The sequence below is a fragment of the Thamnophis elegans genome, chromosome 15 (assembly GCF_009769535.1).
Source record: "Thamnophis elegans isolate rThaEle1 chromosome 15, rThaEle1.pri, whole genome shotgun sequence".
In the NCBI taxonomy this organism is placed as follows: domain Eukaryota; kingdom Metazoa; phylum Chordata; class Lepidosauria; order Squamata; family Colubridae; genus Thamnophis; species Thamnophis elegans.
The window spans coordinates 13,454,547-13,478,764 of NC_045555.1; the positions used below are offsets into that span (position 1 = coordinate 13,454,547).

At 38.8% G+C, this 24,218-nt stretch overlaps 2 protein-coding genes and 1 long non-coding RNA gene across 6 annotated transcripts in view; 1 reads left to right on the forward strand and 2 right to left on the reverse strand.

The window, feature by feature from the left end:
• The window catches only part of LOC116518397, a 54,197-nt gene extending 44,812 nt beyond the window's left edge, over positions 1 to 9,385 (reverse strand). Inside the window, exon 1 of the long non-coding RNA XR_004256550.1 lies at positions 9,307 to 9,385. This is a non-coding gene — a long non-coding RNA (uncharacterized LOC116518397). The remainder of the gene's footprint in view (positions 1 to 9,306) is intronic.
• Positions 1 to 12,160, forward strand: AIFM2 (apoptosis inducing factor mitochondria associated 2). 2 transcript variants are annotated; one of them, XM_032231740.1, is made up of 9 exons: positions 1 to 442; positions 1,074 to 1,268; positions 1,851 to 1,966; positions 2,046 to 2,165; positions 4,677 to 4,769; positions 7,546 to 7,654; positions 9,356 to 9,508; positions 10,333 to 10,533; positions 11,165 to 12,160. In XM_032231740.1, the coding sequence occupies exons 2-9, from the start codon at positions 1,094 to 1,096 to the stop codon at positions 11,317 to 11,319; spliced, it is 1,122 nt and encodes a 373-aa protein (XP_032087631.1). In that variant the 5' UTR covers positions 1 to 442; positions 1,074 to 1,093; the 3' UTR covers positions 11,320 to 12,160. The 2 variants fall into 2 exon arrangements, with proteins under 2 accessions (XP_032087631.1, XP_032087630.1); XM_032231739.1 differs by having other exon boundaries at positions 2 to 273.
• LOC116518396 (core histone macro-H2A.2) overlaps positions 11,909 to 24,218 on the reverse strand; it is a 21,470-nt gene continuing 9,160 nt past the window's right edge. For all 3 annotated transcript variants that reach the window (XM_032231742.1, XM_032231743.1, XM_032231741.1), the window contains exons 4-9: positions 23,678 to 23,875; positions 20,230 to 20,340; positions 18,570 to 18,669; positions 17,381 to 17,470; positions 15,650 to 15,824; positions 11,909 to 12,630 (exon numbers count right to left, since the gene is read on the reverse strand). In XM_032231742.1, coding sequence (XP_032087633.1) covers positions 12,465 to 12,630; positions 15,650 to 15,824; positions 17,381 to 17,470; positions 18,570 to 18,669; positions 20,230 to 20,340; positions 23,678 to 23,875 — 840 coding nt within the window. In that variant the 3' untranslated portion in view covers positions 11,909 to 12,464. The remainder of the gene's footprint in view (positions 12,631 to 15,649; positions 15,825 to 17,380; positions 17,471 to 18,569; positions 18,670 to 20,229; positions 20,341 to 23,677; positions 23,876 to 24,218) is intronic.

A 24,218-nucleotide genomic window follows, 5' to 3' on the forward strand; every position in this document is an offset into this window, starting at 1 on the left:
TCCGTTCCTTGGCGGCTAAAAAAGATTAGCCGCTCCAACTTTCTGCGAGTCATTCCCGGAAGCTCCTCTCGTGGAGCGCTTTGGCCTCTCCGCACTTGGGTAAAGCGAGGACTCCGGAAAGAGCCCTGCGCGTGTCTTCCTTCTTTTTTTGAGGGGGGCAAGGCAGCTTTTCTTTCCGTTTCTCCAGCGGAAGATCGCGGGGGAGAAGCGCCCTTTCCTTCCAGCAGAGCATCCTGAGCGGTGGAGAGAAAACGCGACGGAGCTGGGAAGGAGGTTTGATTTAGGAGCCCCACCTATCTTGCGATTTGGAGAAAAGCTCGTGGTCCGATCATCCGCGGCATAGAATATTGCATGCCTCTCCGCTCCAGTTTCTTCGGGAAACCCCCATGACTTGGTTTGGTGTCCTACCCAGAGCCCAACTCACTAACCACAAGGTGGAGGGGTCAGTCTAAGAGAGCCATACCATCATGGTTGTGCAAAATCCTGGCTTGACCCATGGCATGGTGTATGGCTTCCTCTGCTCTAGTTTCTTCAGTAAACCATCGTTGGTTAGTTTGGTTGATTGGTTAGTTTGGTTGGTTGGTTTGGTTGGTTGGTTTAGTTGATTGGTTTGGTTGATTAGTTGGTTGGTTGGATTGATTGGTTAGTTTGGTTGATTGATTGGTTTGGTTGATTGGTTAGTTTGGTTGGTTTGGTTGGTTGGTTGGTTGGTTGGTTGGGTTTGGTTGGTTGGTTGCAGAGGTGGGTTTCTACCAGTTTTACTATCGGTGCTCATGTGCGTGCACGCACGCTCTTGGGTGGGGAGTGGAGCCTTCCACCACCGCCACTATCGGTTTGGCTGAACTGGGCCAAACCGGGAGCAACTCATCTCTGGTTGGTTGGTTGGTTGGCTGATTGGTTGGTTTGGTGTCACACCCAGAACCCCACACCCCAAACCTCACGGTGGAGGGTGAACCTCATGTTGGAGTCCATTCTATGCTTCTTGCAGGAGTAAACTCAGCCAATGGCTATATGAGCTAGAAGGCGCGTGTAAGCAATGAACCCCCATCTTGGTCTCTTTCATTCTCCTTCAGTCGCTGCTGTGTGATTCAGGATGGGATCGAAGCTCTCTGTGGATGATTCTGTCCACGTGGTCATAGTTGGAGGTGGCTTCGGAGGGATAGAAGCTGCTCTCCTGCTGCAGGATTGGGGGATCCACTTCATCCTGGTGGACATGAGAGATTCCTTCCACCACAATGTGGCTGCTCTGCGGGCTTCTGTACAGAGTGGTAACTTTTCATATTGGGCTTTCCTTCGTTTCTTTTGAGCTCTATTTCCCACTATTCGGGATTGTCTAACCTTGATATATTGAATTATAACCTCCTTTGACTCTAATATATTTGTAATTCCAGAGATCTGGAAGACACCAGCTGGTGAAAAGTTTGTTTTAGGAACAGTTGGGTAATCTCCGGCTTCATGGGATAGATTTGATGGCGCTCCAACACTGGGGGAAATATGAAATATCAAGGCAAATTAAAGTAGCAAAAGATTCATGTAGATTGGACCAGCGGTTCTCAAATGAGAATACTTATACTACTAGTAGGATTCAGAAAAAGTTAACTAGGTCGGACGAGTTAATCATTCACTGGTTTTATTTATGTCTTGAAAGCTTAGCATAAATGTGCAAATAATGCTGATGCATTTCTCATTAACATTGTTTGCTGTTATTTCCAGACATTAATTGATGAGGCTTAAGATATGAAAATTTGAGAACCTGTAGACTTTAGATGTGTTAAAAGTTCTGTAGGTTTCCGATTTCATGCTCTTTATGTACAATTAATCTATTCAATTTTCTATGCATAATTTTGTAGGGTTTGCCAAAAAAACCTTTATCTCTTTCTCGGAGACCTTCAAAGAAAGTTTCCAGCAGGGCAAAGTAGTCGGGATTGATCTGGAGAAACATCAGGTCCTACTGAACGATGGTAAAGTGAGTACCTCTAAATGAAACATGTAAATTGTGAAAGAGGACACAACAACAGTGACTTCATTCTATTATTCTTTCTTAGGTGCTTTCATTTTCTCACCTGATCCTGGCCACCGGGAGTGAAGGGCCTTTTCCTGGGAAATTTAATGAACTTGTTAATATGGAGATGGCTATTCAGGCTTATGAGAACATAGTCAAGGAGGTAGGTATGATTGGTAGAAGTTACTTTTGTTTTTGAAGTGTGTATTAGTAAATTTCTTGGTAGGGATCATCTGTGGATGGTTTGTGGTATTTATATACTGCCTTTTATTCATTCCAATAAATTTTTTGCAGCATATGTTCCAGCATAACTCTGTAATGCCTCAAGCAATTTCAACCAAACTTGGGACACAGATGACTTACTGGAAACAAATTCTGTGGGGATAAGACACCCCCTAAAAACATTTGGGGGCTGTGTTCTGTTAAGATACAGCCTGTTGTGCCTTAAAATGGCTTCTACTGTACTGCCATAAAATGGCTTCTACTGTGCAGTGCAGTGGAGTTACCATGGTAGCAGCTTCACAATAGCAATAGCAATAGCAGTAGACTTATATACCGCTTCATAGGCCTTTCAGGCCTCTCTAAGCGGTTTACAGAGAGTCAGCATATTGCCCCCAACAATCTGGGTCCTCATTTTACCCACCTCGGAAGGATGGAAGGCTGAGTCAACCCTGAGCCGGTGAGATTTGAACCGCTGACCTGCTGATCTAGCAGTAGCCTGCAGTGCTGCATTTAACCACTGCGCTCGCGCGGCTGCATTCTGGACTAGCTGAAGTCTTCGAACACTCTTCAAGGGCAGCCCCATGTAGAGCGCGTTACAGTAATCCAGTCTTGAGGTGACAAGGCCGTGAGTGACTATCCGAAGGGCCTCCCGGTCCAGATAGGGTCGCAATTGGTGCACCAGGCAAACCTGGGCAAAGGCCCCCCTGGTCGCAGCTGACAGATGATGTTCTAGAGTCAGCTGCGGATCCAGGAGGACTCCCAAATTGTGAACCCTCTCTGAGGGGCGTATAATTTCACCCCCCAGGCTGAGAGATGGAATAGCTGGACCATCCTTGGGAGGGAGCATCAATAGCCACTCGGTCTTGTCGGGATTGAGCGCAAGCTTGTTCATTCCCATCCAGACCCTGACAGCCTCCAGGCACTGGCACATCACTTCTACCGCTTCACTGAGTTGGCACGGGGCGGACAGATACAATTGTGTATCGTCCGCATATTGATGATATTTAATCCCGTGCCTGCGTATGATCTCACCCAGCGGCTTCATGTAGATGTTAAATAGGAGGGGGGACAGGACCGAACCCTGTGGCACCCCATAATTGAGGGGCTTAGGGGTCGATCTCAGCTGACTACTAGCTGCAATTCGGTAGTTCAAATCTCACTGGCTCAAGATTGACTCGGCCTTCCATCCTTCCGAGGTGGGTAAAATGAGGACCCAGATTGTTGGGTGCAATATGCTGACTCTGTAACCGCTTAGAGATGGTTGTAAAAGCACTATGAAGCAGTTATATAAGTCTAAGCGCTATTGCTAATAGAGTTACTGATTTATTATTCATGAGTGGCTCTGGTTGCTTGCATCTGACAGTAATCTATGTAAGCTGCACTGAAATCACTAAGATTTTATTCTGTGTGAGTACATACAGGTTTATATCGTTTCAGTATACATTTATGCTGAAGATGCCACCTTGGTGTGTGGAAGTGAGGAAGACCAATTTTTTAAAATCAATTTTATATATACATTCACAATTATATGATCTCATAACTGTTATTAATAATATGTATTTATAACAATTTTCTCCCTACAGTTGACAATATACTTGAAGATTGCTTTCTTACCATCCCATAGATCCATCTTATCTTACAACGGTCCTACTTCTTCTTCCCTCCCTCCCTCTTTCCTTCCCTCGTTTCTTCTCTCCTGCTCTCCTTCCCTCCCTCCCTCCTTCTCTCCTTCCTTCCCTCCTTCCTTCCTTCCTCTCTTCTCTCCTTCTCTCCTTCCTTTCCCCTTCCTTTCCTCCTTCTTTCCCCCCTTCCTTCTCTCCTACGTTCCCTCCTTCCTTCTCTCCTTCTCTCCTTCCTTCCCTCCCTCCTTCCCTCCCTCCTTCCTACCCCCCTTTCTTCTCTTTCTTCTCTCCTGAAGAAGACCAATTTTATTACTGACAGCAGGATGAAATATTATCCAACATATCAACTCTGCTATATCTCCAGTGTGACTATTGTCAATTTGAGCCACTTAAGACAGTCAAGCTGTAAGTGCGACTACACAGAGAAAGGTCTAATCTAATGCAACACACACACACACACACACACACACACACACACACACACCCTGGCGTGTTTGTATAAAAAAGAGCATGCTTGCAGTTCAAATTTGAGAGAAAGAGCTGGTTAGACATATCTATTTGCCTTGGGAATTTTGGATAATTTGGTGAGGATTCCTGTTGAAATAACCTCTCTGAAGCCATGTGTTATCTAAAAGCAGGGGTCTCCAATCTTGACAACTTTTAAGCCTGGTGGATTTCAACTCCCAGAATTCCCCAGTTAGCAAAGGGAATTCTGGGAGTTGAAGTCCACCAGGCTTAAAGTTGCCAAGGTTGGAGACCCCTGATATAAAGTAATTGAATCCTGAACAGTATGATTCCATCTTGTTTTTTTTTCATTTGGGTCCTAACAGGTGGAAAAAGCTGAGCGGGTTGTCATCGTAGGTGGTGGTTCTGCTGGGGTTGAAATGGCTGCAGAAGTTAAGACGACATATCCTAACAAAGAAGTACGAAGTAATATCCAGTCACTCAGTCACTACGTTATTGTTTTGAAAGTAAAAATGCCTTATTATCTAGAGTCAACAGAGACTAAATGAACAGCTACAAACTCTTGAGTTGATAAAAAAAGCCAATTCATACTTATGCATGAATTATATCAATTCTGTTTCGAAAGCTTCACTTTTATAAAATCTTAGAAACTGTAATTTGATTTACAAGTGTGCTTGTCTGGGAATCTCTGGAGGCTAAATTCATCTTTACATTTGAACTGCATGGGATGTAAACGCCTTATCAGAGCTTCAAAGGTTTGGGAAGAAGAAATGGGAGCAAGCTGGAGTGGGGGGGAAGCTGTGTTTTCTGATCCATTTTGTTTTTTTTTTAGGTTAGAGAAGTGTAGTTTTATTTATCTCTACATCAAATTTGGATTCCACCCATTTCATTCACAGAGCAAGTCTGGGCGGTATACAGTTCAAAACATAAAAGTCCTATAAAAGCCGTATTTCAATAGGAGGTAGCTAAGACAAGAATACAATACTTGAAGTTAAAAAGGGATTAACAGTTGGAAAGGACCTTGTAGGTCATCTAGTCCAACCCTCTGTCCAAGCAGGAGACTACACTGTTTCTGACAGATAGCAGTCCAGTCTCTTCTTGAAATCCTCCAGTGATGAAGCTCCCGCAACTTCTGAAGGCAACTTCTGTTCCATTGGTTGATTGTTCTCAGTGTCAGAAAGTTCCTCCTTATTTCCAGGTAGAATCTCTCCTTGTTCAGTTTCCATCCATTATTCTTTGTCTGGCTTACAGGTCCTTTGGAGAATAGCTTGACCCCCTTTGTGGCAGCCCCTCAAATATTGGAAGACTGCTATCATGTCTCTCCTGGTCCTTCTCTTCACTAGACTAGCCATGCACAGCTCCTGCAATCGTTCTTCATATGTTTTAGCCTCCAGTCCCCTAATCATCCTGGTTGCTCTTCTGTACACTCTTTCTAGTCTTGACAACTTTTTAATAATGTGGTGACCAAAACTGGATGCAGGATTCTAGGTGGTAGAGAACTCTTCAAGATGGTAGCAGCCCCAAAGTTCTGTGTGGAGCCCCATGTAATTCAACAGAGCACGTTCTCCAAACTCTTCCAAAAGGCCAGGAGAGTGGGATGGGTGCTGCGTCTTTTCTGGGATGGGGGAGTATATTCCAAAAGGTGGGAGTGACAAGCGAGGCGGTTTTCTTCCTACCCCCTTACTGTACTTCAACACCATCTTGTTATTTATTTACCAAACACTGACAACCAATTGTATTGTCATTTTTTTCAAGTAGCAAGCCACCTGAAAAGAGGGATCAGTAAAGACTAGGATAAAGTAGTTGACAAAACCCAAACTCAAGGCTGGTTTGTATTTAAACCTTGTGAATGCTGTATCTGTACTTTGCTTTGGAATTGATACATTTTCTGTGAACTCTCTTCCCTTTCAAATGTCTGGCTTGATATATACACGCTATTCTTCAGGTGTCTGTATGCAACAATTTCTCTTCATTATTAGCCAAAAATATTTGGTAATAATAGCAAAGACATCGCTTGCAATGTTGTCAGAACTTTCTTGCTTACTTTCAGACTTTTTGGAAACATCTGGTCAATGTAGGGATAACAATAATTATTTCATGTGTTCTAGCTACATTCTTTTAAAATTACTTTTACTTTTGATTTGCTTCTAGTTTTGGACTATGAGCATGACTGATTATGGTCTTCAGCATGCCACCCAAGAGAGAAGTCTTAAAAAAATATAGTGTTTCTCCCAAAATAAGACAGGATCTTATTTTCTTTTGATCCCTTCCCAAATAAGCACATGGTCTTATTTTCAGGAAGGTTTTATTATTGTTGAGGTGCAGGAGGCGGCAAGCGTGGTCACCTCATGGCTGCTGGGTTCCACCACAAAACCGCGTTCGACTAAAGCGCGCTCGACGAAACCGCGTACCTGACGTCATCACAGCGCGACGAAGAAAGCACGCTGTGAGCGCTAAAGCTAAAATTAACCCCTAAACCTAAACCTAACCCTTAACCTAACCCTAAACCTAACCCTAACCCTTAACCTAACCCTAAACCTAACCCTAACCCTTAACCTAAACCTAACCCTAACCCTTACCTTAACTTGAATCGGCTTGCTTTCAAAGCGCTTTTTAAAGCGCCCTTTTTTCTCCGCGGTCGCTGTTGTCGCGCTGCTGATGACGTCAGCGACGCGCTTTAATCGGGCACGCTTTAGTGGACTGCAGTTTTGTCGTGTCACGCGCTGCTGCTGTGTAGCAATATTTTTGGGGGAAGGGCTTATTTTAGCGCATGCACTCAAAAGCCTGATTAGGCTTATTATCCGGAGGGGTCTTATTTTCAGGGAAACAGGGTAGCTCCCCATATTTTAGGAGAGTTCTACCAGACTTACTTTCAAGTAAAAAAAATGTAAGGCAGGAAACATCCAATCCATTGTCTTTGACTATTGGAATTTCTGGCCTGTAACATTTAAGCTTCATCTCTTTACCAAAATGTTGCAGAATTTGATGGATATCTGAATTTAGGTTCAGAAAAGAACTAGTCTTCCCACACGACATCTGGAAAATTACATGGCTTTAAGTGGCAAAAAAAAAAGTATCTGCATGGTTGGCTGGGGAATTCTAGAAGTTGAAATCCACAAGTTTTAAAAGTTGCCAAGGTTGGGTACCCCTGATCTACAATAATCTTGCAATATGGCAATGGATGTTTGCTAAATAACTTTCACCAACTGAACATATCAATATTTATGTCCTCAGGTCACACTCATTCATTCAAAAATGGCATTGGCAGATGACGAACTTCTTCCCAGAGTCAGGGAGGCAGTGAAGGAGACTCTTACACAGGAGGGAGTGCATCTCTTGTTGGGTATCGGATTTTGTTATTGTTCTAACATTTTTTTCAAGACCACTCAACCCTAAAGATGGCCTTTTCCAGTGATAGAGAACCTATATCGTGTGTGTGTGTGTACACACACAAACATATATACACGGTATTTGGTCTCTATTTAACTCAAAGAACATCACTGACAGATTACCAAGAATTAGGGGCAGATTTATTTGACATTTTAAAAATTCTATTTTTAATACCTTGGTGAGAGTAGAAAGAAAATAAATGCTTTGAGCTTAAAGGCATAAAAAAAAGACACGTAGCATACAAACAATATAGTTTCCACGTTATTGTTTACCTGAGGTAGGATCTGGATATTTCTAGACCTCAAACTAAGGCTGTTTCTTTTAAGACCTGTTGCATTTGGGTATGATGACCAAATTCAAAGTAAGATACACCTTAGTCAAATGTAATAACTGTAGTGTGTTTAGTTTCTTTGTTAAAATACACAAGTGCAATATTAGGAAAAGGGGTAAGCTTTTGCTGCTGTACATTTTATAGATTTGTAAGTTTATAAACTTGTAGGTACATCTTCAAATTGAGGCATGTAATGTTTCTGCATGATGAAAAATATCTCTTTAAAATTGGTGTGTACATGTTAGGTGTTAAAGACCCGTTGGCAGTTCCATTGTGGGAGCATAGGAAGAGATACAAGTTTTTTAAGGAGTGGCAACAGCTATGATGTTCATGCTTACACATGCTCTAAATACTTTTTCCCTGTTGAATTTCAATAATTGTACAGTCATTAGATGTCCTAGTAAAACTGCCTTTAAGGCTTTTTTTAGGTGAAATACTGTAAGTTAGAAAGGCCATAGAACTGATTCGGTTTTCCCCTTTCTCCAGTTTCATGACATTTATCCCCTCTCTGATGATACATCAGGAAGATCAAATAAGGGATAAGCTGTACAGGTGGTCCTTGACTTACAACAGTTCCCTTGGTGACTGTTCAAAGTTACAATAGCATTATAAAGTGACTTAATGACCATTTTTCATACTTAGGACTGTTGTAGATTTCCACGGTCACGTGATCAAAATTCAGGTGTTTGGCAATTGGCATGTATTTATGTCGATTGCGGTGTCCGAGGGTCACATCACGTTTTGTGATCTTCTGACAAGCAAATTGGAGAAGCCAGATTCACTTAACAACCGTTATTGCTAACTTAATTGCAGTGATTCACTTTAACAACTGTGGCCAGAAAGTTTATAAAACGGAGCAAAACGTGCATAATGCCTGGCTTCTTAGCAAGTTTGGGGTTTGATTATGGTTGTAAGTCGAGGACTACTATAATAGATAAGTCCTGGATTCAAAGCTTTCTCAGTTTTTTTAATGATCATCTATTACCTTTCTTCTTGCATTGTATAAGACCAACAGAACTCATAATTGTCAACACCTTGCCATCTACTTTTTCTATCCTAACAGGATAATCTAACCCACTGTTTTAATTTCAATTGCACCAGCTAAAGCTGCTTGTTATATTTTGCATGCATGAAGAGAAAGAAATTGTTTTGCTTTATAATCAGGCTAGACAAACAGCATTAAAGGATGGAAAGCTGAATGTTTTTAATTAATAAAATTAAAATTAATCAACACGCTCTTAAGTAATACCTTAAAGCCAAAAGGGGTATTATACCTTCAAAGTTCAGGGAAATGTAGTGTCTGCTTTTTGTTTCTCCTAATAGATGAGAAAGCTTCTAATCTCCAAATGCTGCCTTTAAACCAATTCAAGGAGAACACGATTGTGAAGACTGATAAAGGTGCAGAGGTTACTGCTGATCTGGTCATTCAATGCACTGGAATAAAAATAAACTCTTCAGCATACAGCAGCGCATTCAGTAAGTTAATAGGTTACCCTTATTCTGTCTACAAATCATTAATTATTGCAGGTTCCACATTATTTCAAATCCTAGTTCTCATTCTTTATCAATATTTCACTAACTTTTTTAAATGATTGACTATCTTTAACTTTAATACTGCAACCTTTTAAAATGAACAGTTGGAAGATTATTCACAGGGTTGCCTCTTTCATGAAATAAATAAAATACCTTTCTTCACATAAGTATGTATGACATGGCAATATTATATGCACTCAGCTTGGTGTTAAATGCACTAAGGTTTAAGAGCCAGTTTGATGTGGTTAAGGCACCAAGCAGGAAAGCAAGAGACCAGGAGTTCAAGTTCTGCTTTAGTCAGCTGGCTGACTGTGGGTCAGATATTCTCTCATTTCAATCCACATTACAGGGTTGTTGTGGATAAACTAGGAGGAGGAAGATATTGAATATGTTTGCTGCCTTGAGTTATTTGTAAAAATAATAAAAAGCAGGATACAATTAAAAGCATTTACTTGGGCGTATGTATGTATGTTGATAGGGTATAGAAAGAGCATAGTGATCTTTGTTTAAATAGATTTGCTGTGATTGTGATTCATGATCCAACTCATTTTTCAAAATTGAGACTTCCACTGAATAAAATAGGCAAACAGAAAATAACCGCCACAGCCATTTTATGTGTATCTCAGACTACCTCTTGTTTGGAATACAAATAGGGTATTTTTTTAATACTAAAAAATCAAAATAACAATGACTCGTACAATACCAGGACATGTAGCTTTTTGCTAGCCTTTGACATTCATAGATGATTTCCTTGTGTCCATGCTTAGGAGACCAGATGGCAAATAATGGTGCTTTGAAAGTGAATGACTACCTTCAGGTTGTGGGATATGACAACATCTATGCCATTGGTGACTGCTCAGATGTGAAAGAACCAAAGATGGCATATCATGCTCAGCTCCATGCAAATGTTGTGGTGACCAATATTATCAACAGCCTGACCCAAAAGCCTCTGAAAGCCTATAAACCAGGTCAGACTATGAATTACATATTTTGTGTCTTTGTGAAGTGTACATGCTTAACTAAAATGCAACACAAGTAATCTAAATCCACTTATAAATAGTATTTTGAAGCTTGCATCTCAGAGAGATCATTAGATCTGGTACACTCTTGTGTTGTTGTTTTGTGCAATATTTTTTTCAATTGGTTTCCTAGTCAGGATGGATTTTGTATTGGAAAATAGAATAATCAATACGTAAACCAGTTGTTGGCATGGATTAGCATACTCTATAGTGTTTTACTCAGTATTTATAGAACAGCACTGCTATTTACTGAAATACTAAATTATAAATAGCATGTAGCAATTTTTAAAAATGCAACAAACACCCCCCCCCCCAATACCTCTTAAGGTGCTAAATAGAAAATTAAAATAATTAGTACAAACACTAAAGCTAATAGAAGTACTGTTGGTGCTTCAGTCTACTATCTTGGCAACCTCATGAAAAGTATCAATCAAGCTTAATTCTTTTTAAAGAAGTCCACACAAGCTTTCCAACTGTGGAAACTGAGTTACTATAGCCAAATGTACTCTGGCGAGTTCAGATGCCGAGTCAAGTAAGTTTTGTTTCTTCTTTTGTAAATAATCTTGTGTTTCCTCTTTAGGATCGCTTACCTTCCTAATCTCCCTGGGAAGTAATGATGGAGTGGGACAAATCTGTGAATACTATGTAGGACATCTTTTAGTGACTGTTCTCAAAAGTAAAGATCTTTTCATCTCAAAAAGTTGGAGGAAGATGCGTCAGCATATGCCATGCTAGGAATGGAACTGCCATAAACAAAAACAGAACTGATGGTACCTGTGATGAATTAGAAATGTGTATTTTGCCCTATTAAATCATAATTACCTTTAGGAAACTAAGCACAAAACCTAGCTATACAGTGCACACATACTGGTGTGCTGTGCCCTGTATAAGCACTCTTAAATGTTCTTTAGCACTTTAATTCAAATGCTTATGGGAAAAGAGTTAATGATGGGGAAAAATACCAGTGCCCTCAAGGTTGAGAAAATAGTAGAACTGTAACTAGTACTGAATATACTATTAAAGGGACTCTCTATGCTAAACCAGCATTCTGTAAAATACTATTTAATTTTTTCCGTCTTTCCTTCCCTTCAGTTCTTTCCTCTCCATCATTTATTCATGCCAAATTCTCTAATATTTGCTTGTACTACTAAAGTTGAAGAGACCAAAGTCAGTGTTGCAGAGCATCCCCCTTCCTTTGGTAAATACTAATTGCAATGTTGAATTTGAGAATATTAACAGAACTGTCTTCTTCTTCCAAGAAACTTCTTATTTCTGAAGCCACTTTAAATTTTTATGGAAACGAACAAGAATAATACGCTCAAGGTTAAAGTTTTAAAAAAGCATGATGCTATTTTTTATCAAAACAAATAAGATGAAATATTTTTCAGCAATTACAGGTCATTCTGGGATAAAACAGTAAAGCACCAAGTGAGTCAAAATTATTTTCTCCATCATGGAACATAGACACAACATAAAGATTTCTAACTACTAGTGGGAAAATAAAGGGAAGCAAACAATCCACATTTTTCAACTGATGGATGCATTGAATTGTTTGCTACTCTATAATGAGATTATTATTTTTTTTAAAAAAAGATCTAAACTAAAATAACTTGAGACATTAAAATGTAGTGAACTGGGAAAATAATTTCTTGGGGAAGATACAAAATGTAGAGGGCCTAAAGCGTGATATATCTGCAGCTCAAACTCTCTCAAACAATTCCCCCCTTTCTCCCTCAATAACAAAAGCCCTCCACCCATCACAAAACTTCAAAGCTACTCACATATTCCGTTCTCACAATATTTTAAAAATAAAACCCACTTCTAATTCCATTCCTACTCATATTCATGTTGAAAAATAAATTTTCATTTGGCTTCTGTTACTACTTTGCATCTAGCTTTGCCATCTCTTGCACATAGATGCCAATGCTCTCACTGTCAAAAAGCAGGAAGTAAATGTTCTTCAAGGAAGAAGGACTGGAGTCATCAAAATGGGAAGAAATGGCTTTCAGAGTCACCTGGGCTGCAGTCTGTTTTGGAAAACAATTTCTAAACAAAGAAGGAAAGTTTGTAATTAATGTTCAGTAGCAAAACATTAAATCTTAAATGTTATAACAATATATAGTTGTTATATTCTAAGTAAGTAACTAATAAACTGAATCTTACTTGGGGTACTCAACCTGGTTTTCCACAAATTTACTGGGCTCAATACCAAGTAATGTACAGATTCATCCCACTAGGTAGATAATTTAAGGCAAAGTTTCAGGCCATCCAAATGTAATAGTGCTCAAAAGAAAGATATTAGTGCGGACTGACTGGTAAAAAGCAGAGATGTTGGGAAAAAAATGCTGATAAATCAGTCAGTCAATTATAAGGTGGGAAAATGGAAAACTGAGTTTACAACAAATATATCAAAATAATTACTGGTGCATGATAAAAGGTTCCCCTTTCCAGTCAGGTCTGTCTCTAGAGCAGTGGTTCCCAAATTGGGCGATACTGCCCCCTGGGGGGCGGTGGGATGACTTAGGGGGCCGCTAAGAGGCAAGTGGGGTGGCAGGGAGGTGCTAAGAGGCAAGGGGGGTGGTGGCAGGGGGCGCTAAAAACAAGGGGGGTGACAGAAGAGTGCTGGAGGTGGCCCCCTCGCAGGACACAATTCTGCCTGGGGCTCTATTGGCCGCCAGTCATCCGAGCACTTCCGGCAGGCGTGAAATTCAAAGACTGGAAGGATTTTTCGCTTGCTTGCTCGCTCACTCAGGAGGCATACAAGCATGTCAGGCCGGGGGGGGGGGGGACAAAGGGGGGCAGAGAAAGAAGAGAAGATCCTTTTGCCTGCATTTCTCCTCTGATATTACTCTGCGTGTGCTGTGCACGGAGAAGAGATGCGGGACTGAATGGGGCTGTCCTTGGGCCTGCATTTCAGGGTTTGGGAATTGGCACTGTATTACGCAGGGAGTCCAATGTCACTGCACAAGAGCGCTCTCCTGCTTCTTTTGCGCTTTTATAAATGGCTTTACTTCTGACTTCCTCCCTCCGGGGCTGCACTGTGAGCCGCCTCCGTGAGGATGTGCCTGTGCAATGGAGCCACCCCCCCAATCCCTCCTGCACCCTCTCCACATGGATGCGCCACTCTCATCTTCCTCTACCCCTCCCATCTTAAAAATGCAACATAGGTAAACATGCAGCAGGGTGGGGGGGGAGAGCATGGCTAGCCCCCCCTCTGCCTCTTTGCTCCATTCGTAGAGGTGGCCTTAAAAAGTGAGGAGCGGGAGGAAGGGCACTTGGAGTGGTTTCTCAAACTTTGAGTTGCAAAGTAATCTCATTGAAGGCTGAAATATAGGGGAGATTGTGGAAAAGGAATAAGCATTTCCAACATATATTGTTTAAAAAAAGTAAATAAAAAAGTGGTCTAATTACTGTGTAAAGTTGGATATTGTCACATACAGGAAATAGCAAAGCAAAACAAAATTATGATATGTCCCATATTAGAAGAAAATGCTGTCTAAATGTTCCAGTGTGCCAAACAAGATGTTTTATAACCAAATGGAGCCAAAACACTGCAGTTTTTTTTTTAATAAAGTGCTCTTCCTATCTTGATATTTATGCACAGTGAGACTTTTGTCACAGATAAACCTGGATAATGGCATCACTCTTAAGTTGTGTGAGTATACATGAGCTGCAAGGCTTGTATTTTGCCATAGTATCATCTACAGCTCCATAAGTACTACTAGAGTTTTGACCAGCTCCTGGGCACCAACATATTGAGGAATATGGAAAGACTGATCATGTGGGGAAGTCTAATTAGCATTTCTGAAATGGCAGATATCACAGAACAAAGTCTTTTTCCTTCTCTACCCCCACCCCTCCCTGTATTTTGAAAAAAACAAAAGGCAGCAGTGTGTGTGTGAATGATCAGGCACGTACTATATTACACAGCATTTACTGAACAGTGAAGTAGTTACTAAATTTTACTAAGTTTACTAAGTTACTAGTTACTAAGGTTCTTGATAAATGACTGGATCATGTTCAACAATTTTGTTGAATTAACATTAACTAAAAAGGTTTTTGAATAAATGTGCAATTAATTGTTACAGTGTTGAATTTTACTGTTACTATTTCCCTTCTGTCGTGCAAACCGCCCAGTCATATTGACCCACCTAGCCACGCCCACCAAGCCACACCTACAGAACTGGTAGTAAAAAAAAATGGAACTCCACCACTGGGTGGGGGGCACTGAGGATCAGTTTGTAGCACCAAGAGGGCGGTGGAAAAAGTTTGGGAACCACTGCTCTAGAGGGTGGTGCTCATCTCCGTTTCTTAGTCAAGGGAGCCAGTGTTGTCTAAAGAGAGTTACAGGGCCATGTGGCCAGCAAGACTATTTGCTAAGGTGCATGGAACACAGTTGCCTTCCCATTAAATGGTACCTATTTATCTACTTGCATTTGCATGCTTTTGAACTGCTAGATGGATAGGAACTGGGGCAAGTAACATGAATTTGCCCCATTGTGAGGCACTTGAATCTTGAAGACTCAGTCAGCTGTTGGTTTTCCAGCTGACAAGCTTAGTGTCTTTAACTGTTGAGCCACCACTTTGGAAATGCGGATGCAATCAAAATAATGCAATCAAAAGGAGTTTCCATAAAATACTCCTATATGAGCCTATTGGTCCCCAAAGTTGGAAAATGAAACAATAACAATCTAGCAGGTGTTATGGTAATATGGTATGAAAAAAAATCACCTACTAAATATCTTTATATCATGAGGTATAGGGATTTTTCACAGTGTATGAAAGAGACTTATGCTGGCAAGCCTATCAGCGATTTCCTTAAATATGTCACAAAATGTTAATTTGTGCCAATAAATGTATGCCAATAGAGGGCATCTGCAGTTTGGATCATAGTTCTTCCCTGAAAACCTCTGAAGGCTGTTTTTAAATATCACATACAAGACCATCCTAGACTGAGATATATATTTCAATTAGATGTTATAAGACCAGGTGTTACCGGCTATTTTCTTAAATGTATCACAAAAGGAATGTACTAATTCTACTACAAGATTTATATAGTAAATACCTGCCACTGGGAAAAGGTGGAAAAGCCACAGATTTCAGCTTCTTATCTTCAGCAGTAGTTAAACAGTTCTTTATTGTCTCCTCCAGTTGTTCTTCACATTTGTCTGAACCCCATTGTGGGATGTGACAGTGAATGACAAATTTTGCTGCTAGACCAGTAGCCTGACCGAGAGCAGCTGAAGGGGGAAAATGAGTCTATTACCTTAGGCAGAACTATACACCTTAGATACTATTTTATTTCTCTTTCCCATAATGTTCAATTAGGCATCACAGGACGACAATTTTCAAACCAAATAGGCTAACTTACAGAATGTATCCAAAATCTGGGACCCATCACTCCCACGGACTTGAAAATTGACAAATTGTATAAAACCTTTTATGACATTAAAATGATTGTAAAACAGTTTATGACATAATACAAAATGTCAGAGCACATTTCCTGTGCTGAGGTTTGTGCTATCCAGTTCAACACTGGCTATTTTCAAAGCAGATCCATCTCTGAATGTATCCAACTTTTACAGGGAAGGCAGCACATTAGAAGTCCTGTCATTGTCGAAGGCATTGAGAAATCTGGTAAGGAAATATGCCTAAAAAGATGAGGCTCATTTTAAAGCATTACTATTACTTTTCCAGCAAAGCTTAAGATACGGGGATGAAGCTGGACTCTTTGCCATTCAATTCCTCATCCTGCACTGATTTTTTTCTCATCAGGAACATACTTTTTTAATTAAAACATTTGGATGGCCGCCCAACTTAAAACAAACTGAGTGGCTCATAACTAAAGAATAAAATAATATACTGTATATACTCGAGTATAGGCCGACCCGAATATAAGCCGAGGCACCTAATTTTACCACAAAAAACTGGAAAAGTTATTGACTCGAGTATAAGCCTAGGGTGGGAAATGCAGCAGCTACCGATAAATTTCAACAATAAAAATAGATACCAATAATGCCATTGCCCATTGAATAACATATACAGCCTGCCTGTGCCCATTAAATATACAGTAGCCATTGTAAAAATTTGCTCTGCATAACAAATTATCACACAATACCGGTGTATTCAATGAAATACTTCACTCACCTCATGATGCTGATGTCCCACTGTGATGATGATTTCCCGCCTCCTATGACACACGGCACAGTGATTCCTATCATTGGATCACTGTACCAGAGGAGGTGGGACATCGCTATGTGGCTGCTTGCCATAACAAGGAGGAGGTGGGACATCGTTGCAGAGCGGCAGGAGGGGGAGGAAGGGGAATCGTAAGACAGCCCTGCATTACATTAGAACGTGAGGAGGGGGGATGGTGCGGTGCGCGCTGCGCGGCAAACTGACACAGAGGGAGGGGAAACTCACAGGGGCGCTGGGCCATTCACGAGCGTCACCCAGCGGCATGGCCCCGCCCCTTTTTCTCCTCCATTTCGGGCAAATTTTTCACTGACTCGAGTATAAGCCGAGGCGGCTTTTTTCAGCTCAAAAAGTGGGCTGAAAAACTAGGCTTATACTTGAGTATATACAGTATGTATATGCAATAAAATAAAAAAATAAAAACATAAAGCAATAACCCCCATCCCAAAACCCAGAAAAGTCTGGTACTGTATTATAAGCATTTTTTCCCAATGTACTTCACATTTTCCTCTCACTCCAACCTTACCCCTTCCCAATCCTTGGGGGGGGGGGCACTAAAATGTGACTAAAATAGATTTTACATAATTAAGAAAGATCTTACCTTCCGTGACTTCCAAAGGTCCCTGTGATTTACGAAGTTCCTTTACCGTTTCTAAGAACTCTTTACCACCAGCTTTTTCCAATGCTTTGCCTGACCCAAAGGAAAACAAAGGAAGGTATGTTTCTATTGCAGTTCTGAACAGGCCTTTATGCATACATGCAGAGATACAAATTCAAACTGAATGGTCAATCATTAGTTTGGAATGGATTCTCTCATTCATTTTCTTTTATTATTGGCAGCCAATAAAATATTTATCCTCTGTGCCTTATGAATATATTTTCATAAATGATGATTACTGATGCTGTTGTGTATAGAAAACCAGCACTGAGCAGCCTAAGCTACAACAAGACAATGTTGTAAGAAGCCTTAAATGCAGTAACGTTAACTTGATTTATTTCTCCAAATTGAGTATGTACAGAGAATTAAAACAAGAAAAATATTGCTAACCATGAAGATGAACAATAGTATCTTAAAAGCTTTTATACGTATAAAATTTATAATACTCCAGTGGGACTTACAAGCATATATATATATATTAGATTTTTTTACAACCCCTGGTAAGCCCCAATTATGGGAGGAAGCTAACTGCTTCCATCATCTGTCCTTCGGCTCGTCACAAGAGTCCATCACGACAGAAACCCAATATTTTTACTGTTGCCTTTGTTATATTTGTGTTTTTTTTATTTTTATTTGTGCTGATAAATAAATAAAGGGAGACTAGTATAGATCTATTTCAAGCTATTTAGCTCTCATCAGCTAGCCATACCCTTACTGGGATTTGAACCTGGGCTATATTGCACAGGTTTGCTATATTGCTAGCTGATGAGAACTAAATAGCTTGAAATAGATCTATACTAGTCTCCCTTTATTTATTTATCAGCACAAATAAAACACACACACACACACATATATATATGTGTGTGTGTGTCTGTGATGTATGTGTGTGTGTGTGTGTGTGTATATATATATATATATATATATATATATATATATATATATATATATATATAAAAACATATTTTAGTTGTCCATAATACTTATAGTACTTTCTAGAACAATTACATTTCCTGTTTTTTAACTCTGATCAAAAAGTTTAAAGAATAACAGATTTGGTAGTTCCTACAGGAAAAAAAGTACTATTCAGACGTTTCAAGCATTTCTATTTGCTTCAAAATAATTTTAGACTTACCTACTTCCTCTTTGAGGTCTATTTCACCAGTAGTTGGATGCACAATACCTTCTACTTTCATTGAACCAATATGGTTGATGTCACTTTGTGTCAGAGATAACTGCAAAATGCCAATGCAACAGGAGCAAAAACAAAAACAAAAAAACACAAAAGCAAACAAACCTAAGTTTGAGGATTATGAACTAATGAAACTAGACTCTAAGAATTAAACTGTTATAAAAGACTTATAAAAAAAACCTTGTTCCCATCTAGAAATAAGGACACCACTATCTTTCTTTCATGAACTTGTTTTCACTGTTTTTCAATTATTTATAATTTTATTAGATATCAAATATAACCATCCCGTAACTTGGGTTGGCAATATCTTTAATTGGTTCTGAACTGTATGAAATCTTTCCTTCATGTAAATTATTTAATTTATATAAATTTAATTTCATCTTGTGATTTCTAAGCTCTTCTATGTACTGGTTACATTGTGAAAATTAACTCTGGACACAGCAACAAGTTTTATAAATAAAGCCCAATGGTATTTTATCTCCATAATTAAAAAAAATTCTAATCATCTCACCTATACTGAGTTGCCTGCCATCTTTTAAAGCCAACATTTGTAAGCAAGTCATCCAACCATAGACCTGTTACACACATGCACAGCAATAGCTGGGCCTCTGAGTCTATGCTTCCACTAGTGACAGTGATACAACTTAACTATTCCAATGCAAGACAAAACAATATTCTGTGTACACATGCTTAGTATTCTATCTTCCAAATTATTATTCTTAATAATGGAATTAATATGCATATTTTCTGCATCTGCATAGGAGAAGGAATTATGGACATACTTATGAAGCAGGCATCCTTTTTGTCTATTGGTAGGTTAGGACTGGAGACTTTTGCATTTACCATATGCATCTATGTATGTCTAAAATTATATTCAATGTATTGTAATATAAATTACCTAGTTCCTTTAATCTGCAGATGAAATATATTTGTAATTTCATGAAACATTGAAGTTTGTACTTTTCAATGATGAAGTTGCAACACTCTACGATATTCAGAAGTTATCAAAGTTATGTTGATGTAATTCCTGAATCTGGAGACCCATCCTGTACGTATTTTATGAAACACTTTTCCAGGGAGGAACCTTTCTATATACAATAGCTAAGAAGGTGTTCTGAAATATCTTCTGCATCGAAGGGTTGCAAGCCCAGGAGACAACATTTGCAACTCCTCCAGGATAATGGGGACAGGATTGTTCAGGCTATAACAAGGATGGGGATGTTGCTGAAAATCACTGTAACAAATCAAAACTGAGGCAACCAACTAGAGTGCTGATTAATTTAGATACATTTAACAACTTTAACAAGGCATTACTATGTAAAAGATGAAACAGAGAACAAGGAGATACTTCGTATTGCAATTTAAATTCTATTCTATTTTACATTTTTAGTGCCTAAGGGATCTGGAGCATGTTTCATTTTATGCAAGCCAAAATGTCTGTTAGAACACATTGCTTCTAAGTGATTACCTGCAAATAATTTCTTGAAATTATTCTTAAAAGGAGTAGGGTAATATAATGTGATTTTTTTGCAAGAAGAGATAAAGATCTTTTCGCTGGAGACTATTTTTGAAGTACAAAACTTTCTACCCTTTAATTTGGTACCTTCTGTCCAGGAACAAGGCTCTTGGACGAGAGTATAGTGAATCCATCTCCAGGTCCATCATCGGCTGTTGAATTTGATGCTCCTTCTTTTTCATTTTCCTTCTGTTTATTCTATTAACATAATATATATACTCAAAAACAGAAATGCTAAGAGGAATATTTGAAATCCGAAATCTATTTCAAATTATTCTTTAAAATTTGCATATAACTAATACTATTTAGTAATGTAATTATACAAGAGTCTTTTTTTCCTATCTGGATCGTATAAAACCAGACACCTCACTGGAAGCCAAAATCATGATCACTATGTCTGATTTACTTTGACTATGTCATGCTTGCATAGAGAAGTCAACGATGCTAGGAATGGTTAGTGGAATAATAATAAGAGGCAAGCGAAGAACATGGCATGATAACACCAAAACTGATACAAAGATGAATATCCAATAACTGAAAGAAGCTGTGCTTGACGGGGTAGCGTGGAGAGCATTTGCCTATAAACTCACCAAGGTGAGACATGACTGAATGGTTAAAATAACATTTTTTCCTAGTGAAAAGAAATATTTTGTAAATACAAGAAAGGAGGAAAAATTCAAGCCAATGTGCATATTTACTTTTAAGGTGGGAAAATTCTAACAAATTGAACTGATGTCATGTCACTTTATATTTGGATATGATTTTGTATGAAATAGTCTTTTTGCACAAATTGCTTACTGCCAGAGGCAAAACAACCCCCCCAAAACCCATAGCTAATATTTTCTCTAATGTGGTAAGTTTTTATTTTTTACATAAGAACCTTTTCACACAATAGATTATTGTGATCAATGTTACAAAAACATTTTACTTTGCAAGGAACTTTACATTCCATGAGTAAAATTATGTTGTAGCTTTTAAATGGATACAGTAATGACAGTGGAGAATATATATCAAGACTGAACTGTTGGGCTTATCGTGTTTTTTAAGCTCACTTTTCTTTTTGTAGATATGTCATCACACCATCAGTACAGTGGGGGAAAGCAGTGGACTTTGCTGGCTGTTTATATATAAAACATGTCCTACCACCACTGATCAGGTATTGTTTCTTCTTTGATTGCTGTTGTTCATTTGGTGCTGGTTGATTTATCTGGATATTGGTTAATGTTATGAGGAAGGATGTATTTAAAGTTGTCTGCCTAACCACAATTGTTTCCTTGACCTCTAGTTACAGGTAGTCCTTGACTTACATTCATTCGTCTGTTGACCATTTCAAGTTACAACGGCACTGAAAAAAAATGACATGACCATTTTTTGAATTTTGATCATGTGACCATGGGGATGCTGCAATGGTCATCACTCTTTTAGTGCCTTTGTAACTTTGGTCACTAAATGAACTGTTGTAAGTAAAGGACTGTCTGCATTAAAAACTTTCAGCAATGTGGAAAGCCTGCTCTAAAACAAGCATAACAATATCAAATTATCCCAATGTCCACAGACACATTAGGTCCAGGCCTGAGGCCTTGTTAACATTTCTCATATTTTAATTAGACAACCAAGAATTAAAAAAAATACTAATGTATATAACTTCAGTGGACAAACTCAATTCAACCAACAATCCCAGGAAGCTTGAAACAAAGCGGACAATGCCTGTATTAAAATGCCCGAATGTTACTTAATTCTTTACAATATTGGAGTCACTGATCAGAATATATATATTTGCTTACGGAAAAAGAACACTGTTATTTTCAGATAAAAAACCAATTAGAAAATGAATTGTAATTTAAAATTGCAAGATATATAAGTAAGCCGTTACAACAATATTCAGTACATAAAATAATTAAAAGAAATTGAACAAAAGAGCAAAAGCAAGTTAAACTTCAGTACTAAGCACAGTCCTCTAAAATTAAAGGAGACCCAGATAAATGTTTTTAAACTTCTTCTGAAGATCAGCTGAGATCCTTAAACAGTTCCTAGAGGGGAATTTCAAGTATGAAAGGCTATCACAGACAAAACCCTGTCCTTGATACTCACCAATCTTATAGTTACTATTCATAGGTCAGATAACAGAGTCTTAAATGATTATCTTAAAGGTTAGGAAGGCTTGTACAAGTGCAAGAACTCCTTTAGATAACTTAGAGCAATGCATAGCCTGAAAGGGTAACTTTGGCACTTTAAATTCGGCCTGAATACAAATATGCAACTACAGCATACCTGTCATGGAGCATAGTGTAAGTGTAATGTAATCACAATACCTATAGCCATTTTGGCTACTGCATGCTACACCAATGATAGTTTTAAGACTGGTCTGAAGAGCAGACCCACAGATTATAGTCTAACTACAGTTGGAAAGCTAATCAGAGATGGTATAAAGCAATTCTTTATAAGCCTTCAAAATGGGTACACAGTCAAACATGCATCTCCCTAGACTTTAAGAGAATTTCTGGTGAATACCTCTCAGTGGTTCATTTTTCCTGCAGTTTGGAATCTAACATTCAGTAATTAGCTTATTTCATGGCCTATGAACTGAAATATAATATAAACACTGAAACTATTTTCTATCTATTTAGAACACTGAAATATGTTTGTTAAGAAAATAACTGCCCCGTTCAGTCTCAATAAGGCACGAAAGTACAACATTCTGGCTGCTAGCAAGGTCAGGGAATATAAGGCAGCCAACAACTCACAGATCCTTGAAAGCAGGATTCAAAACCATACACAGAATCCAGCTGAGTAAGGCATCAAAGAGAGTCAGGATCCAAAGGCATGTTCCAGAGTCAGTCCAAGCATCAAGGGACAGAGTTTGAGTGAATGAACAGAAATCCAGTTCACAAAGGAAGGCCATAGCCTAGTAGACAGGCCTCATTTCCAAGGGTAGCTGCTGGGAACTAAGGCCAGAGCTCCTGGGATCCATGCTCTAGCTAGCCATCATTAAGATCTTTAGAAGAAACTCCTCTTTGTGACTAAGCTTCTGACACAAGGAACCCTTTCATCCTAAGGAGTGCTGTTCTTTAAGCATATACTGAACCCTTACTGAAGTGATTCATAGAGGATTTTTTTATCCCGCTATAAAACTTCCATATCAGATTTATTTGTGTTTTGTGTTTGCTAAGGATGGTATTAAAACCTGAGCAGTCTAAGGTATTCATAGGTTCAGTTTTATATAGGGGTTCATGGCACAGAAAAAACAATATATTATATCCTGCCCACGCACTTTTTACTTTGTAGAGAAACTATTTTTCATCCCTTCATTAGCTGAAGAAGTTGTTCCTCTGATTCAACTTGCAATGGCTCTTGGGTCAGTTAATAACAAACAATAGTATTTAGGAAGATTCTATTGCAGAATAAAGCTTTTATAACATCTGAAATAAATCTGGTTAAAACAAAGTATGGTAACCTTTTAAGCGTGAGTAAGATCAAGTTCTAAGAGGAACCTATTTCCAAATTATCAAAACTGATTGCTTTGAGTTCCGCTTACCTTTTTAGGTGTCCGAGCTTTACCAGTCTTTGCTTTTTTCCCACTTTTCTTGACTCCCAAAGGTTTTCTTCCTCTCTTCTCTGGAGTAGGTGAAAGGATAGTATCAGATTTGCTTTTGGCGCCTCGTTTTTTGGCAAGAAGCTCTGGATGAATTCTGGGTAGAACACCTCCACTTGCGATAGTCACTCCTTTTAACAACTGTTGAAAGAGGCAATGCAGAAAAATTGAACACATCTGAATACAATTTCTTGTATTTAATTAATTTACTCTAAAGAAATTTGTTTATGGCATTTATAAACAACTATACAAAAAAGAATAATTAATACACAAATTTGAGTAATTACATGTATCCTAAGTTCCTTTCAGGAAAAGTAAGACTGCATTAGTAAAATAAAACCGCAATGACTTGTTTTTATTTATACTGTCCCTTTTACAGAACAATAAAGAATTAGTTCCTTTCAGAAAATATCATGGCTAAAGGAAGGAATTACATTTACAGTAAGATTCCCCTTTATAACAAGTAAAGTAAGGTTACCATATA

Excerpts from the sequence above, each read along its gene's own strand:
- AIFM2 (XM_032231740.1), top strand. The coding sequence starts at position 1,094 with ATGGGATCGAAGCTCTCTGTGGATGATTCTGTCCACGTGGTCATAGTT. Across the intron at positions 4,770-7,545 it reads CGACATATCCTAACAAAGAA|GTCACACTCATTCATTCAAA; the intron begins GTACGAAGTAAT and ends TTATGTCCTCAG. Across the intron at positions 9,509-10,332 it reads AGCATACAGCAGCGCATTCA|GAGACCAGATGGCAAATAAT; the intron begins GTAAGTTAATAG and ends GTCCATGCTTAG.